At 38.9% G+C, this 19,149-nt stretch overlaps 1 protein-coding gene across 2 annotated transcripts in view; it reads left to right on the forward strand.

Annotated features, from left to right (window-relative positions):
- The window catches only part of LOC124594756 (arrestin domain-containing protein 17-like), a 194,921-nt gene that overhangs the window by 17,102 nt on the left and 158,670 nt on the right, over positions 1–19,149 (forward strand). Inside the window, exon 1 of one of the 2 annotated variants that reach the window (XM_047133141.1) lies at positions 927–1,049. The exons of the other annotated variant lie outside the window; for it this stretch is intronic. Within the exon in view, the coding sequence (XP_046989097.1) occupies positions 941–1,049 (109 nt within the window). The 5' untranslated portion in view covers positions 927–940. Of the gene's footprint in view, positions 1–926; positions 1,050–19,149 lie in introns of those variants that run through there. 2 annotated transcript variants of the gene reach the window in all.

Here is a 19,149-nt window from a genome sequence, read left to right on the forward strand (position 1 = left end):
CTATGGGGATGCCGCTCGGAACTGTTGCGCACCTTGTGCATACCCAAATGATTCTGGCAGGCACATTTAGGCATCACATCCCGCCACGATCGTCAACGGTGCCTACCTTCGGACGCCGCACCACTTGTTTCAGCAGCACAGTGCCTTTACATCATGGACCTGCTATTGGGCAAGCGCTTTCTCATCAACATTGGCGCTGATGTTAGCATTATACCAGCCAAGCTAGTGGGCAACACACTTTATCCTGCTAACCTCACTTTGATAGCCGCAAATCACTCTCCTATCACGGTCCATGGCTCCATTAAGCTGTTGCTTCGCCTATCACCAGTTGTGACCTTTCCTTTGACCTTCCATGTCGTCAACATGGATGGGCTTGTGATCAGGTTGGACTTTCTACATTATTATGAACTTTCACCAGAGCTGCAGGCCGCAACTCTCTGCCATGCGTCTGGTTCTACCGTTCTGTGCTTGAACGAGTTCAGCATGACTCCACTCTCTGCCTCTTTGGCTACGCTTTCACATGTGCATCTCTGCTTGAAGGTATTACTGCACATCTCTCTGACTTGGTGGATGTCCGCATGCAGATCGATAGGCTCCGCACGCAAAACGAGAAGTTGGGCTCTGCACACATAATGAGGATTAACGCACCCACATTGCTGCTACCTCTGCTGAATTGATTCATGTGCAGAGTACTATTTGCAATCTGTCTGCAGAGCCATTTCTTCCAGAACCATTGCTGCTTCTACTGCATCTTCATTCTGCATCACTCCTGGGTTGAGCTTACCTTCACCTTCTGCCGGTTCCACGCCGTCACAGGTGCATCTACAGAACACTCATGTTCCCACTCCATGGGTTCCCTTGCACCGCATGGCTGCTGTGCCACACCCTCCGTCGTCATCTGCTGCCATCAACCCGCCCACGTCACTCCGGCCCGGCACAGATGCACATGTGCTCGATTTGCGGAATCCTCGCATCACTTGGCTGCCACGCCACGCCCTCAGTTGTTGTCTGCCGCCGACTCACCACCCACGCCATTCCAGCCCGGCAAGGTCAGTGAACCACCATTGCTTGTGCCCCTCCTCCCACCTCCCCCCCACCTGCCTCCCTTTGTGGGTTTCAGCAATCCGCAACAGCACTCATCACAGAATCCACACTACAGATGGCCCACCTGTACATCACAAAGCTTGACGTCTTAATGCTTGCAGATTGCTGCAGGTGAAAGAAATTGTTCAGGATTTGTTGGCTTCAGGCATGCATGCTCTGACCATTGGACAGCAATTGGTCTTACCTATCCACCTTGTGCCTAAGAAGGACAGCTTGCTATGCATGTGTGGGGACTATGGGTCCCTTAATGCTAGGACAATAATTGGTAACTATCCCAGTCCTTGTATCCAGGATTTCACTCAATTAGTTCTCCTCTGTCTTAGACTGTTCGAAGGCATACCACCAAATTCCCATGCGCCCACCAAGTATTCCAAAGATGGCCATCATCGCACCCTTCAGCCTATTCGAATACTGTTACATGGCTTACGGCTTGAAAAACGCTCCACAGATGTGGAAACATTTCATTGATTCCATTTTGCTACCTCTGCCTTTGCTTTTGCCTATTTGGATGACATCCTGATCTTTTCCTCATCTGCCAAGGAACGCAAATTTCATGTTGATGCAGTTCATGTGGCCTTCACGGCCAATTGTGTGGTTATCAAATGGTTCAAATGGCTCTGGGCACTGTGGGACTTAACATCTGAGGTCATTAGTCCCTTAGAACTTAGAACTACTTAAACCTAACTAACCTAAGGACATCACACACATCCATGCCCAAGGCAGGATTCGAACCTGCGACCGTAGCAGTCGCATGGTTCCGGACTGCAGCGCCTAGAACCGCGTGGCCACCGCGATCGGCTGTGTGGTTATCAGCCATGACAAATCTCAACTCTGTTCTACATCAGTTACATTCCTTCGCCATACGGTCTCGGCCAACAGCCTCCGACCAACAGAGTCTCATGTCGAAACCGTTCTCGCAGTGCCTCTTCCTGAGGATTACACTCAACTGCAGCATTTTCTGGATATGGTAAACTTTTATCGATGCCATATCCCCCAGGCTGCCTCCATCCAGTCGACCCTTACTTTTGCCCTCTCAGATGAAAATACCATGGGAAAGCAAAAGTTGGACTGGACTAAGCCCATGCTCAATGCTTTCGACAATCTGAAATTGGCCATCACGAAAGCAGTCTCTCTGGCCCACCCTGACTACAAGGCCCATTACCAACGCTAGTGAGACAGCTGTGGGTGTTGTCTTACAACAGCACACTGCGGACTCCATGCAGTCGTTCTGTTTCTTTTTGAAAAACAAACCAGGAGACAGTGTAAATGGTTGGCCGTTGAAAGTGAGCTTCTTGTAGTTTATGAGGCAGTAAAACACTTCAGGAGTGATGTGGAAGGGTGTCCTTTCACCATCTACTCGCACCATAAATCTCTCATTGATGCAATACGCAACACGGTGAAGGATCTCCCGCTGCGCCACTTCCAGCACGTGGACTTTATTTGCCAACATTCTTTGGATGCTTGTTACATCTGTGGTGCAGAAAATGTTGTAGCTGACTATCTATCTCATTTCTCAGTGATCTCCACACCCTTGAACTTGGATGAACTCGCACAACTTCAGACTGAAGATGCAGACACACAGCGACTGGTTTCAGATGATGAGTCTTCGTTCACCATCAGACCTCTTACCCTGCATGGGTCATCGACCCTGTCCTCTGTGACATTTCTACTGGTTGCTCCCACCCCTTGGTGCTGTCCACCCTTCGGCACGGGATCTTCGATGCTTTACAACCTGGCCCACCCAGAACACAGGCAACAACAAGACTAGCCACTGAAAGTTTCATCTGGCCAGGTGTGCAGCATGACTGCCGCTCCTGGACACACGCTTGTGTTTCTTGCCAATGAAGTAATGTGGGCAAATGTGCACAGCCTCCTTCAGGACAGTTCAACGTCCCCAAGGGCCACCTGCAGTAAGTACACATTGACGTGGTCAGTTCTCTCCCCCCTTCCAAGGGGTACAAATACATTTTGTCTATGAGCGACCACATAACCCATTTGGTTGAGGCAGTTCCTCTGGTAATTATTACAGCAGAGACTATAGCTCACACTTTCTTATTGGCGTGGGTGGCGAGATTTGGCTGCCCTTTCACTTACTACGGACCAGAAATGACAATTCGAGTCCACAATTTTTGCTCGACTGTGTGATCTGTGCAGAACACCAAAATTCCACACAATGGCCTATCATATGCAGGTTAACAGCCCGTTTGAGCGATGACACAGAATTCTAAAAGCTGCACTCATGTGCCATGATGGGCTTTGTTCTGAGGCACTTCCTTGGGTCTCACTCGGCATCCGCTCCACCCACAAGGAGGACCTGAATGCTTAGCTGGCGGAGGTCTTATATGGAGAACCTCCCATCCTGTCAGCCGAATTCGTACAGGGCACACCCCTGACTGACACAATCAACCTTCCAGCCCTTGTAGAATGAGTGCGTGCGCACGTCATCCACCTTCATGCACCACTGCCACTGCCTCACATTCATTCAATCCCACCAGTGTCTGTACACAAAGACCAGGTATCGTGCGAATTCATCATGCTATGAGATGATCTGTACAGGTGGCCCTGCAACCACCATACTCTGGTCCACACTGTGTCTTACACCGCGGAGTTAATACTTTCTTGATACTACTCAATGGACAACTGAATGTGGTTTCAGTTCACTGATTTTTGTACTTGCCTGGTTCAGCATTAAAATAAATGCTCATTTAACTGCAAAAGTGAGTTATTATGGATCTATACCACATAATACCCACACACTGTTAGTATATTATACTTAATGAAATATTCTCTACAGGACTGATGCTTACTAATGTAAGCTATTATCCTTATTGCTCTTTTCTGAGCTCTGAAAGCCCTATCCATATATACCGTTGGTACCCCACCCCAAATCTTGATACCATATTGCAGGTGGGAGTGTATAATTCCAAAATAGATTTGTCTTAAAACAGGTTGCGCTATTCTTCTAGAAAGGCATTATAGCAGGGAGGTGTTACAGGAGATTTTTTGAGACATATAGCTGATGTGGTCCTTCCATGTAATATGTTCATGTATTATAATACCCAGGAATTTAATGTTTATCAATTGTTTCAACTGATAGCTCTGGTTCTTTATCCACTTGTCTTTATTTATAATTTAGCAGAAACTCCATCAGGATTGTCTTGTCCTTATTTAGAGTCAATTTGTTTTTGGTGAGATATTCTGTGACAAGGCTAGTGTTCTCTGCATTATTTTGCACTGCTCACTGTTTTGTAGAGCCCAACTTATGAAGGAGGTATCATCAGCATAATTTACTAGGTTTAAATTTTTTGGAATTATTATATAACTGATGTACACAATAAACAAACAAGGCCTGATAATGCTTTTCTGAGGGACTCCAGAGTTAAGAATTTTATAAAATGATTTTGCTGTTTGCGTATGTCTCCCAGCTGTATAAATAATACAGCTTTACACATTGTCTCCTGTCACCAAAGTAGGATCTTAACAAATCTAATGCTACTCTTCTGACTCCATAAGTTTCTAATTTATGTAGAAGGACAGAATGATTTACAGAGTCAAAAGCCTTGGATAGGCCTAAAAAGGTGTCAATAACTTTGCTTCCATCATCAAGTTTATTCAGTACCACTTGCAAAAATGTAGCTACAGCTGTTATTGTAGACCAGCCCTTCCTAAACCACGCTGACAGTTTTTTAATAGATTGTACTTACAAAAAAATGATTCAAGTTGATCAAGAAGTAGCCTTTCCAACAGCTTACTAAGGCCTATGATTTTGTATGTCTGTAGTTATTCCCTTTTTATGCACCAGTCTTACTTCAGTGACTTTCAAGAGATCAGGAAATGACCCCTGCCTGAAAGAGCTGTTTATTACATGCTTTAGTTTCTTTATTAATTCATTACTGCATTCTTTCAGAAATTTCACTGAGATGTCATCCCAGCCACAGGATGTACTTGCCTTTAAGTTGGAAATGGTTTTCAGGATTTCCAGTTCTGTAACACACCTCAGGAAGAATGAATTACTAACATTACCAGTGGTGTAGCGTGGTTGTAAAAGTTGGGGAGACTCTACAGTTATTACAGGGAGACAAAATAGTACAACAAACAATAATTTAAACAAATGAAACAAAATGCATCAAATAAAATGACAACAACAACAACTACTACTACTACTTCCACTACCACCGCCACTAATAATAATAATATTAATAATAATAATAATAATAATAATAGTAATAATAACTAACTTGTTCAAGAAAGGATGACAAATTTGTAGAGCTCCAGCAGGAAGAGAAGAAGCACTTATATTTCCTTGTACACAAGTGCAATGCGCCTGTCTTTTCCTTACATGAATAAGTCTATAACTTGGTCTACAAAGATCTGATCACTGGATAGCTCTCCAAGTAGTGTCTTTTCTATTGGTAACATGCTCAAACAAGACAGCCAGGTGTTGGACATAGAATTCCTTAAATAATTCTTCACTCGTTTAAGAGTACTCATGCTTCGTTCTATGCTTGCTATAATTGCGGGTAGGGTCAAAACCAAAAGCAGAAACTTCGTCGTTTCTTCATAAACAGAGTTTAAATCATTGTTGACAATGTACTTTAAGAGGATTCTTGGAGATAAGTGTTTTTTCTCATCAGCGTATATGTTACACAGTTCACGCTCAAGTTGTTCTTGTTCATAAAAAGGATACTGGTCTAATAACTGAAGCAGGTTCAACTTTGGGAATTTTTTTGGATAGTTTGGGAAACACTTTTCATTCAGAAGTTCAACAAACTGTTTTTGGGATAAAGTCTTCAAATCTTCTTTCCATCTGAAAAATTTGCAAATTCATTATCTGCCCTGAGAGGTGTCTTTTGACTGTCACAGGATGATAAGTTGCCATTCAAACACAAGCTGCATTTAATGCATTCATAAACGAATGTTTGCATTCTTAATTGTCATAAGTTTCTAAAAACAGTTCTTATTTCGTGGTGGCAAGCAATTACACTGATAGATTTTGACTGAAGAACATTAAAGAGATGATCGACATAAACAATGCACTCTCGGTAGAAGCAAAGCAAGTAGACAAACATAGGATCATCCATTTGTCGTTTCATTACCTACATCCATCTACATCCATACTCCGCAAGCCACCTGACGGTGTGTGGCGGAGCACAGCTCAAAGATTCTGGGTACCATTGAGAGTCTGTATCATCAATTACATAATTAAAAGCACCATATAACAGTGAGAAATGACTAGATATTGTTGAAACTGCCCTAGAACGAATGTTTCAGCAGTGTTGCTTGCTTGTGGCAGGTTAAATCCTTTCTCAGTTAGCAATACAGTTCATTTTGATGATTTGCTGAAAAACGAATGGAATGTAGTACTATCACTTACAAACATGTGCACTTGTCATATGATTTTGGAGGCATGTAACAGTACCAAATTCAGGTGGTGTGCATAACAGTGAATAACCAGCGCATGGAGACAGAACTGCCTCACCGATTGTTGTAGTCATCTTTCTCTGCCCTCCATTACTGAAGCGCCATCCTCTGTTTGACTAACCACTTTTCTTTCCACATTCCACTCTTTCAGTACTGCATGAATAATGTGTGACAAACCTTCAGCAATTTTATCTCCAGAAACATCGTGAAATCCAACGAATCTTTCCTCAATTTTATTTGCAATACAGTACCTGAATATTATAATCATTTGACTCTTGCATGACGTGTCTAATGTTTCATCAGCCTGAATCGAAATTAAATAGCAGTTCTCAATTTCAAATTTTATTTTCTCATTAATTGCCAAAGTTATCATTTCTATTACATCATTCTGTATATCTGGAGAAGTTCCTTTAAAGGTTGAAGATGATGACAGATGGTCTCGGATTAACTGCTCTCCTTGAGCTAGTAAATCCAACAATTTCAGATAGTTGCCCTAGTTGCTAGAAGATTCGTTTTCTCGATGGCCGCAAAAGGCTAGTTCTTGTTTACAAATAAATTCAATTGCCTGAATAAGATGAGCCACTCTCCTGTTGGATGCAACTTGTTCATTTTATTTCGTTGCCGTCAGACGAGCGGCTTCAGAAAGGGCGTGCTCAATTCTGCTTTTGCCCAATAGCTGAAATGATTATTTGTTCTGCAGGTGACGTTTTGATATCTGATGCTTTTGTGCTTTCCTGTCAAAGTTCTTTATTGTACAAATGCCCTCACTTCACCATTCCTTTTCACCACCGAACAGAAGACATATATAACAATATAATCTGTTATTAACAGCATTCACAATCAGCCAAGTATACCTTTTGTACCAGGCTGTCTGAAAAGTGCGTTTTTGTCTGGCTTCAGTTAAAACTACATCTGGCTTCAGTTAAAACTACACTGAGTATAGGAATAGGTCATTTGTCCTTCAATTCGCACTTTTTGCATTTGTTAATGTAGAAAAAGGCATTTTTTATAAAAATTCTATAAGGTGTTCAGTTGCTGGCTCACTCATGTTGGCGACACAGCAAAAATATGCGCTATAATCACACAAGAATGACTATGAACACAAACCGCGCCACTGTTCACTTCTGTGTTAAAAGCCAGCAAGAAGCGGCAGAGACTAGTCTTGATACGTGCTATAAGTGCAGCGCATCGGCCTTGGTGGAAGAGGGAAAGTGGAGGGGAGCCGAGAATGCCACTAAAGCATGCAGACGCACACAGCCAGGTAAGCGAAGGGAGGCAGAGACTGGGAGCAGTCGAGTCTCAAGCAGGCAAATACACCAATACTCAGGGTGCGGTGCGGGCTACAAAACTGATGTCTTCGCACATTTAGAGCTCTTAGTAGAAAGTTACTTATATTTTTGTTGTGAATTACTATTGCATCTTTTTTTAAGCAGAAATACAGTGGAGACTAAGTCTCAAAGTCTCCCCCCACGCTACGCCACTGAACATTACTGGGATTTAGCATCTGTGGTGGGTCGATCACATCCTCCCTACTCATCTTACTAAACTGGTCTATGAATCTCTCACATACTTCCTTTGGGTCACTCAGCAATTTTTCATGGTCACTTATTATATTATTATGTTATTGCACACTACATTGCCACTCTCTCCTCTTTCCTTATTTACTATACTCCACATTGTTTTGGTAACATTACTAGATTTCCTCATCTGTTCAGCATACATCTGCACTTTTAATGTTTTAAGTGCTTCTCTGTAGGTTTTCTACAGGCTTTGTTGATGCCTGGAACTGTCAGTTTTCTTTAGTATTTTGACCACTGGGGACACTTGATTAAGACAATGGGTTAATGTTGTATAAAATTTGTCCCACTTTTCATTAATATCTTTTATTTCATATAGGTCTACCTGATGCCAATTTATGTGTGCCAGGGTTTTCTTTAATGTATGATAGTCAAGCTTCCTTTTATAGGTTGCTTTTGCACAGTATCTGAATTTTTTGCCCATATGTGTGAACAGAAATATGAAATCAATTGCAGGAATGGATTTTGTACGAGAAGTAAACATTAATGCAAAATAGTTTTGTGTTTATACCATCTAAAAATAAGCAAATTCTGTAACTATACCAACCAGGCATGTGTTTTGTATATGTGTGAGAAAGAAATGGAACTAGAATAATTAATAACTATGTAAAATTCTGTTTGTACATTCCCATCATATCGCATCATGTCTTCAAACCATCATATCTTGCTATGAATTGTCCAATATCAATTGTATGTTTGGCATCACCCTGTGCATGTCTTGTACAAAAATGATTCAAAGGACAGATATACAAATGGAGAAATCCGGTGACATAAATGACTTTGACAAAGGGCAGACTGTTATGCCTGGAACATGGGAATGAGTTCTTGGAAATGACAAAGTTGGTTCAGTGTTCAGAAGTTATTGCCATTAGCATCTCTGGAAAGTGGTTGAAGGACTGGCGAACCATGAGTATGTGACAGTGTGCTGGACGCCCGTACCTTATCACAGTATGTGAAGTCAGGTACTTGGCAGCTCTGGAAAGTAGGATAGGTGGTGATCTGTGGAAGATCTGATGACAAAGGCACAAGTGTTTTGGATTACATCATTCAGCATATGTTGTTGAACAGGAACTTTGCAGCAAATGTCCCCAAAATGTCCTCATGTTAACCCAATTCCATCATCAGTTGTGATCACAGTGGGCATGGGATCATAGAGATTGGACTACAGGTGAATAGAAACCTGTTCAGATGAATCATGTTTCTTGTTACACCATACTGATTATTGTGTCAGGGTATGTCATAATCCAGTCAAATGGCTACTCCAAACATCCACTAAGCAACAGGTGCAGGCCTGAGGGGCATTATTATGCTATGGGGAACAGTTACTTGGACTTCTGTGGGGTCTGTGGTAGTAATCAAAGGCAATATGACAGCTGTGGACTTTGGGAACATAGTTATGGACCACCTACATCCACTCATGCTTGACGTCTTTGCTGACAACGATGACATCTTCTGGCAGGATAAATGTCCACATCATAATGTCACAATTATGCCACAGGGGATTGAGGTGCATGATAGTGAACTCACCTGAATGTGTTGTGCACAAAATGTACTGAATATGATTTTTCTGAAATGCTGCTGGAATGCTAGGAGGTGTCAGCAGGACTTATCAAAGCCATGTCAGGCAGAATTGCTGTCGCACAGACTCACTGATTTATTACATTCCAAAGATGGGCCAACATGTGGTTAAGCAGCTGATCATAATGTTTTGGCTCATCAGTGTAAGTTGCAAAGGTTACAGCACATCACTTCATCTGATGTCTAGATGCCAATCTCAGTCTCACTGTTTGGAAACGAGTAAAATCTTGAACTATTCTTATGATGTTCATGCCAATTTATTTGCTTGCTTGTCACTCTCCATGATTTTATTGACTCACTTTTTACAGATTTCCATTTTTGTAAGACCAACCATTATTTTCTGAAATAGAGGAAGGGGGAAGAAAGGAAAAGGGATTTGTGGGAAATCGTGCCTCCCAACCACACAGGGCATTGCAGTATTGCAATAGCAAAAATTGAAAATTTGTGCTGGACTAGGAATTAAACCTGGATGCTCCCCTTCTCTAGAATGGTTGTCTTAACTGTCTGGATTTAGTCACAGATAGCAGGTTTGTTTAATAATCATTTCTGAAGTGTACTAGTTCAAAACAAAAGTTGAAGCAGCATCTTGAAAATGCAACCCACATCAAATTCAGTCTTATGGACCTGTCATCCACTTCTCCTTCAGAAATTAATGAAATGATATATTCTCTCAAAAATAAAAGTTCATCTGGATTTGTGCTGTTTTCAATAGAGTACAAAAGACTTGTTCCCATATAATAAGTGGAGTCTTTTCTGAAATATGTAATGCGTCACTAACTCAGGGTGTTTCTTTCCAGAAGATTGAAATATGCCACTGTTAAACTTCTCTACAGGATTTTCCAAGTCTATTCATTCAAATTAATACAGGAGAAACATCAAAACAAATATATTTATTTATTGCACATATGGTTCCTGATGGCGGTTTCTGGTGCTAAGGACAATTTACACAGAAGGCAGTTTATTATTCTAATTATAGTAATGGAATTCATAGGAACTGCTCAAATGCATGACCATTTGCCTGTATGCATCAGTACACCACGGGACATTGTCATGTACATTTGAAGATTGCTGGCATGTCCACAATAGTACGGGCAGCAATGGCAGATCTTCCACTGTTTCTACAACAGTCTCATACACCAGCTATTTCATTGCACCTAGAGGTAGAAATCCAGACATTTTAGGTCAGGTGATCTGAGTGGCCAGTTCACAGGGCCACATCAACTGATCCATCAACTGCCAAAGGTGGCTCTTAGGTGATTTCTCACAGCGTTGCTGAAATGGGCTTGAGCCCCATGATGCTGAATGTACATCCTTTATTTAACATTCAGATTCAGAGGTACATCTTCCAGCAGTTCTGGCAATCATTGTCCACAAAAATGTGATGTCTCCATCCATTAAGGCAAAATGAAAGAATGTAAGGTCCAGTCAACCTATCACTAAGAATGGTGGCCCACATATTAATTCTGATTCACTGTCGATAAGACTGACGCTGGATAACTTGAAATTCACATGTGCCATAACATGTGAATTGTGGTTATTTGAATGTCAGTACACATTCACAGTCAGTAGCACTGACACAACGGCTTACTCCAGCACCACTAATAAAATGTTCCCTAACAGTACAAGTCAAATTCAGAGACCATATGTTTCTTATTGAAATGTATTTGATTTGATATTCTCTACCTCTTGTATTAATTTGAATGAATAGTTTCAAAACACCCTGAATATGAAGAAAGGTGATAGGAGAGAAGTCAGCTACTGACTCATTTTCCTCCTCATACCATTTTCCTCCTCATACCATTTTCCAAATTTTTGAAAAGGTAATTTATCCTGTAATAGTAATCCACCTGAGTGATAATAGTATCCTCGGTAAATGCACTTTCTGTAACATTTCACCATTTTCTTTAACCCTCTGCATAGAACTCTGCTGACTGCAATTGAACCACTCGTTAATGCCAGTCTTGAGTTCATCATTATTTTGAAATCATTGTCCATCTAGCCACTTTTTCAAACACAAGAAGAAGAAATAGTTGTAAATTTGGAACTATATGGGTTATCAAAAAGTTCCCATGAAAATCTTGAATCTTCTTGTTGGTTTTGGCAGAGATGTGAGGGCATCCATCATTTTGAAGGAGAATTATGCCAGATGCCAGTTTCCCACAACGTCAATTTTTGATTGCACATTTCATCTGGTTAGTGTATATGTCAACTGTAATTGTTGACACATTGTCCATAAAATCAAGCAAAAGAACGCCCTTGTCATCCCAAAAAATGGTAGAATTCATTTTTTGATTTGAGAATGGAGATTGCTTAATCTTTTTGGTTTGAATGAACTTGTATGGCAGCACTGCACTAACTGTTGTTTCTGTTCTGTGTTGGTGTGTGATATCACCCATAAGAATGTGGGAAAACAAAACATCTCCATATTGTCTATAGTGCTCCAAAAACTGTCATGCACTTCACATTCTTTGCACTTTGAGTTGATTAGTGAACAACATCTTACACACACAATTTGTGATATCTAAGCTGTCCGGTGACAGTCCTTGTAAATTGAGGTTTGAGCAACATTTTGGAATTCATTTTGGAATTAGCCAGACCACTAATCATCAATTGCCAATCACTTTGAAGTTTTTGGTTCACTTGATCAACAATGGCATTGGCCCGAATACTGGGCCTACCACTTCGCTATTCATTATGAGCATTTGTGCAGCTATTTTGAAATTCTTTACACCAATTTTGAACTTTGTCACTCATTATTTCATGTACATACATTAGGCATAACTCATGGTGGATTTCAGCAGTTGAAGATCCTTTTTGTGCAAAAATCTAATCACACCACACACTTCACAACTAGTGGAATCTACAGTTGTCCTGGCCATTGTGATCTGATCACACTGATTGGCAAACAACTACTGAATCAAACGAACAGTGCAGTATTGCATTGTATTGTATTGTATTTTTATTGATCCAGGCAATCATAGTATTGTACAGCTGTACATATGATATTGGATAGATCAAGAGAGCTATTTACAAGTAATTTTTACAAATTGATTTTCATATTATTTTGTAGCAAGGAAATTATCTATCTTAAACAAAACAGTTAATACAAATCACAGAATTGTAAGGTTGTACATACGATATTGGACAGGTCAAGGGAACATATTTGCAAGTAATATTTAATAAATTGATTTTACATTATTTTGCAATGAAGAAGTTAGCTATATTTAACAAAACAGTAAATGCAAATGTTGTATGGTAAAATACAAACAGCCAATACAAATGTAATAGTAAAGTAGTCCAGTGTATTTCATAGACATGCACAGTATATAATAATCCAGTATATTTCATAGACATGCACAGTATATAATTTTCAGACCTAATTAAACATTTATCATATTGTTTACATTTTTAACCCCTTTCAAAAAAAGATCAACTGCATAAAAGCAATGGTAGAAGAGATATTTTTTTAACTTATGTGTGAAGGCTCTTGGGTTCTTTGTTGCTTTGATTTCATTGGGTAAATTATTATACATTTGTATCCCAACATTTAAAACACTCTTTTGGTCGCAGGTAGTTCTGGACTGAATCATATGTAGGTCATATTGCTGCCTTGTTGCATAGTTATGAACATCTCCATTGAATTTTAGTGTGCAGTCATTGTTTAACAGGTATGACTTGACAAATGAGACGATATTATAAATGTAAGCAGAGGGCAGTGTCATAATGCCATTTGTTTTGAAATGTTGTCTGCATGATTCGTTATGTTTTAGATTACATATTATGCGTATTGCCTTTTTTTGCATTTTGAAAATATATCTACCTCCAGGTGAGTTCCCCCAAAATATGATTCCATACTGTAATGTAGAATGGAAGTAAGCATAATGTACATGTATGAGAACAGATTTTGTGACTGATTTTTTGAGTATCCTTAAAATGTAACACACAGTTGAGAGCTTTTTTGAGATATAATTTGTGTGAGTCTCCCACTTAAGATTTCCTTCAAGCCATATGCCAAGAAACTTGACAGAGTCCACACACATAAGCTCTTGGTTATTTAGAATCACATCAGGCATTTCTTGTTTTTGGGATGAGAGTCTGAAGTTGATGAACATTGTTTTCTGTATGTTTATAATCAGTTTGTTCTTGTTGAACCATTTGCTGAGTGACGACATAAGCGGTTTAATTTTTTGGTTGTGGTCCTCTGTATCAGTACCCGTTATTAGTATACTTGTGTCATCGGCAAATAGTGTGGTATGTCCTGTAGCAAGCTTCGTGCTTATATCATCAATGTATAGCAGAAACAATATGAGTCCCAGGATTAAGCCTTGTGGCACACCATATCTAATGGGCATTGTGTCAGAGGAGTGGACAGTAGATCGATGGGTGGTTGTATTCTTTTTTTCAAAATTAATTTCAACTTTTTGAAATCTGTTTGACAGGTAAGATTCTAACCATTTGTTTGCAATTCCTCTTATACCTTTATTTGCTAACTTCTTAAGGAGTATGGTATGGTCAATTACATCAAAGGCTTTGGATAAATCTAAAAAGATACCAGTAGTGATTTCCTTATTATCCAGTGCTTTTAAGGTTTTGTTGAGATACTCATAAATAGCTGTGGTAGTCGTCTTTTGCTTTCTAAAACCATGCTGGTGTTTTGTCAATAAGGATAGTTTATTAGTAAAGTCTTCTAATCTGGTGTAAGATAATTTTTCAAATATTTTTGAGAATGAGCTGAGTTGTGCTATGGGCCTGTAACTGGCTACATCATTTTTAGAGCCCTTTTTGTGAAGTGGGGTAATTTTAGAAGTCTTTAGTAGGTCAGGGAAAACTCCATTTGTAAAGGATGCATTTATTATGTGGGTTAGGGGTTCTACAATGGATTCTCCACATTTCTTTGCAATTAAATCAGGAATGTTGTCACTACCACTGGAGTACTTATTCTTTAGTCCTTTTATAGCTGTAAGTACTTCAGTATTGGAGACTTTGTGAAGAAACATTGATGCCTGTACTGGTATGGTTTCTATTAGTGTTTGGTGTTGAGTATTTGGTCTGTGGCAGTTGTTCTTTATCAGGTTTTCTGCTATTTTGCTAAAATAGTCATTAAAACCATTTACTATTTTTTGGGGATCTGATGTGACTTCATCATTTAGGTTTAGTTTTAATGTTTTGTTTATAACATGCTGCTTGCTGTTTGTTTCATTTTTTACAGTAGTTTCCTAAAGAGTTGGTAGTCAGTGGTGCATGTGTGTTTTCTGATAATGATCTCACTCTCAATTTTAGAAAGACACAACATATTCAGTTCAGCACATCTAGAGAGACTACATCAATGATAAGAATAACACATGATGAGGAAATATTTAACTAGGGTGGAAACTTCATAATTTATAGGCATCCAATTTAAACTGTGTACAAAAGTGGTGCATTTTTGGACATCATTGTAACCAATGGAGATAACTGGATACATAATTTTCAGCCAGAGTTGAAGTACCTGTATGCAGTGGAAACTTCCTGAATCACTTTTGTGTAAGACATACAAAATGCAACCATTGATTGGTAAGACCACATTAACTATACTTCTATCCTCTGAAGTAATCATGAGCTAATTGCCTCTTATTTCTTGGAGGAGGAGCCTATACTACTGAGGCATGATTAAGAACAATATCAAACCCACAATGAAGAAGAAATATCTGAAATGGCAGAGAAAAGATGTGTTTCTTCATCAAGGCAATACTTGACTTCATATGGTACAACTGACAATGAAAAAAATTGGAAAATTGCATTGGAAGCTCCTGTCTCACCTTTATTACAGCACTGACCTTGCCCCTTCAGATATTTTTCATTTTTGCTCAGATGAAAGAAGCTTTCCATAGCATCAAGTTCAGCTGCAGTGAAAAGGTAAAGAAAAAAATTCGAAACTGACTTTGAGATCAAGGCAAAGAATGCTTCACTGAGGAAACAAATAGACTTGTAAGGAGGAGGTACAAGTGTGTGAGAGTTGGTGTCGATTATGTGCAAAAACAGACAAAAACATTGTAATCATTAAAAAACTATCTCTACACTGCATAGTGTTGTAAGTTTTGCAACACTAACATTTGTTATGTTTTGTAGGCATACTTTTTGTTTCCAAATGGAAACACCATACATCTAGTACATACTGGAATCTGTTCTGAGCATTTAGTTGATAATTTCCTCCAAAGTTAGCATCCCAGTCATTAGTTGCATAGAAATACTACAAAGAGCATGCAAATGAATTTTACTCACTATTGAGCATTAAATTTCATAATGTACAAACGTGTTGATATGACTTCTATGAATTAAAGAAATATTATAGCACTGCATACATCTAATAGGAATATAAAACAAGGTAGATGTTAATATTTTCCCTATAAATAAGTTTCAGCATAAATAAAATTATTTGTTGCCATTTGGCAACATCATGTGTTCATTCATAGCATTGTCGTGCACTTGTATAGTTATCTCGTGCTCACTGCTCATGAATTTTGTGCAGTTTCAGTGGTTTTCTGATGTTTCTGCAATCAAACAAGACAACGTGAGTAGAAGTTTATTTTGTGGATGATGTGGGCAGTTAAAAGAGTTGACAGAGGAAATTTTATTCTCAATGCCAATTCTGACTGAAAGTGGATATGAAAGTGCCGATGAAGATGAAATTTGTGACAGTAGCAAGAAATAAATGAGAAACCAGAATGAAAACATTAATGTTATTGTTTATGAAGAGAGTGCTTCCTGTCTAGGTGCGGTTTCAAATGAATCTGAGTGTGCTGGGCAATCAATGAATGCAAACACTTCAGTAGTTACAGCAGGAACTTCAACTGTGAGTTCAAGTGGCTGTTCTCCTGGAATGTTGTGAGACTTAATTACAGTATAGATGAAGAAAATATGAAATGTATTGTGAAAAAAATCAGAGATGAATTATGTAGAGCTATCTTTTCTTGGAAGAGAAGCTTTAGCAGATGAGATATTTGCAAAGGAAACACCATATGACTTCTTTTCATATTTTTATCAAGATATTTTGGGGTTGATTTCATGAAGATCTACACAGATTTGTTTAAGCACTGCAATATTGCTGCAGAAGATATTTGGCAGTTTTTAGATGTCTGTATTGTTTCTTCTGTAGTAACACTGAAGAATGTGAGGATGTACTGGAACACTGTTGTTGGCCAATCTGTTGTACAAGACAGTGTTACTGCTAAAGCCAGGCACCATCTAAAATGTATATGCCAGTAAACCACATAAATATGGCTATAAACTGTTTTTGTTATGTGATGTGTCTGAGTACACCGACAAAATGGAAATATGTACAGTACATGAACATGAGTGGGACAAGAATAATGCAGAGCCTAATATCTGAGTCAGCAGCAACATGGTTGTTAGATTATGCCAGAATGTACCTGAGAATGTAAATCACATAGTTTACTTTGATAATCATTGCACATCAATACTGCTGCTATATTATTTGAAGGGAAGAGGCATTTTATCTTTAGGGACTGTTAGAAGGGAGAGAGTTCACAATGAGAAACTCCCAGATGACAAGTCCCTGAATGTACAAGAAAGAGATACAATATTTGAGTACATTGGATGTTCTGAATGAACAGAGGTGTCAAATGTACTCTGACAGGATGACAAGACAGTCATGTTAACGTCCTGGCTGTAGGAAATGGCCCTGCATGCAATGTAAAGAGATATGATGAAGTAGGAAGTAACATATTTTTGTACATTGTCTAAAGATTGTACAAATCTATAATAAGCATATGGGAGGAGTGGTCATTCTGGACAGCCTCACTGGCAGTACAGAATCATAATGCAGAGTAAAAATTGGTACTTCAGATTATTTTATTATCTTGTTGATACACGTATAATTAACAGCTGGATTCTGTATCACAGAGTTGACAGCATCCACATTCCAGGGTCTACAGCAAAGCAGTTCCAATTAGCAATTTTTTGAATTTAATTGACTGAAACTTTGCTCAAAATTGGCTTCAGTACTACATCAAAGAGGGGTAGATCAAGTTATATGGATAAACTACCAGCAAAGAGGCAGAAGACAGGTTCACACCACCCAAGTAAAAATGTCAAATTTGATCAGGTTGGACACTGGCCTGTTCATTTAGATAAAAAACAGAGGTGCAAAAATTTATATTTCAAAGGTTATACCATTGTTAAATGCAAAAAATGTAATATGGAACTGTGCCTTAACAAGAACACACTGAGTATCATATAGAGTAATTTTAATGTTTTCTGATTTATTTCAAACTAATATCTGGCTTTAAAAGGCATGGCAGATCAGTAACACAAATTTTAAATCAATACTTAACATCTCACAAAATGTTTAATTCATAAAATGTATTTGTTCAAAGATTTTGTTTGTTGTGCTCTTATAAAAGTGTTGTCTGTTGATGAGTGAGTTATGTCTGAATCCATGATGTTGCCATACAGCAACAGGAAGTAAAAAATTTCACACATTTAAGTGAGAGATACAATTCTTTCAATATTTTTCCATGGCATGTATGGCTAAAATTGATGCAGTGTACGGCGATTTTTCCTGTGTCACTATTTGTCTGTTTGATTTTGAATGACCCTAATATCATCAACAGTTTTCTCAATGAAAACATTTTCTCACTTTTCCTTAGCTAACAGGAAGTTAAATATTCTAATCTTCCATGTGATTCCCACTCATAGGTTGCCGACCATTGCTGACTTTACTTGTAGAGGTTCTTGTTGCACTGCTTCTGCCTCTGTTCCAATCAACCAAACCCAGTTTGTAATTTGCGATTGCCTGATCAGTATGTTGATAGTTGTTGGTTTCAAATGTTCTCCCAACTTTGCTCTGGTGTCTTTGGATTTGACCACTTTTTAATTTGCATTTGTCTTGTTGCTTAATGACTTGTAGGAAATGCAGCTGCAGTCCTTCCTTGGATATTACTGTTTTTTGCTTAGACTGCTTTATAATTTGCATAGGTCTGCCAATTTTACTGTCTGCAATCAGTTTCAATTAAACATAGCTCCATTTCTAATTCATTTCAGTGGAATCCATGAGCAGTGTGGTATCTTTGACAAAGAATACAAAAGATAGTCCAATGTTTAACACTGAAATCATATTTGGTATGAGTGGGGTGTAAATCCATGAATGATTATTTTAAATTGAGTTTTCTGTGGTTCTCCAAAATAAAACATGACACTGTACTACATATATACTCATCAATGACATTAATGAGAAAGTTAAAATTAAGAAACATGAGGTGCAAGCTGCACAAGTAGCATCAAGTAAAAAGGCTTGCACTGAGGTGTGAACCACACAAGTAAGGAAGTAAATGTTTCGTTATTTGGATGATTCTGTGAACAGGCAGAGATCACTGCTTCGTTCATTGTACTCCAGTCAACTTAGTGCTTCATCTGTAATGACTTTAATGACACTCTGTGAGACATCGTATATTATTTTCCCTTCCTTCCA

This window comes from Schistocerca americana, chromosome 2 (assembly GCF_021461395.2).
Source record: "Schistocerca americana isolate TAMUIC-IGC-003095 chromosome 2, iqSchAmer2.1, whole genome shotgun sequence".
NCBI classification, from domain to species: Eukaryota; Metazoa; Arthropoda; class Insecta; order Orthoptera; family Acrididae; genus Schistocerca; species Schistocerca americana.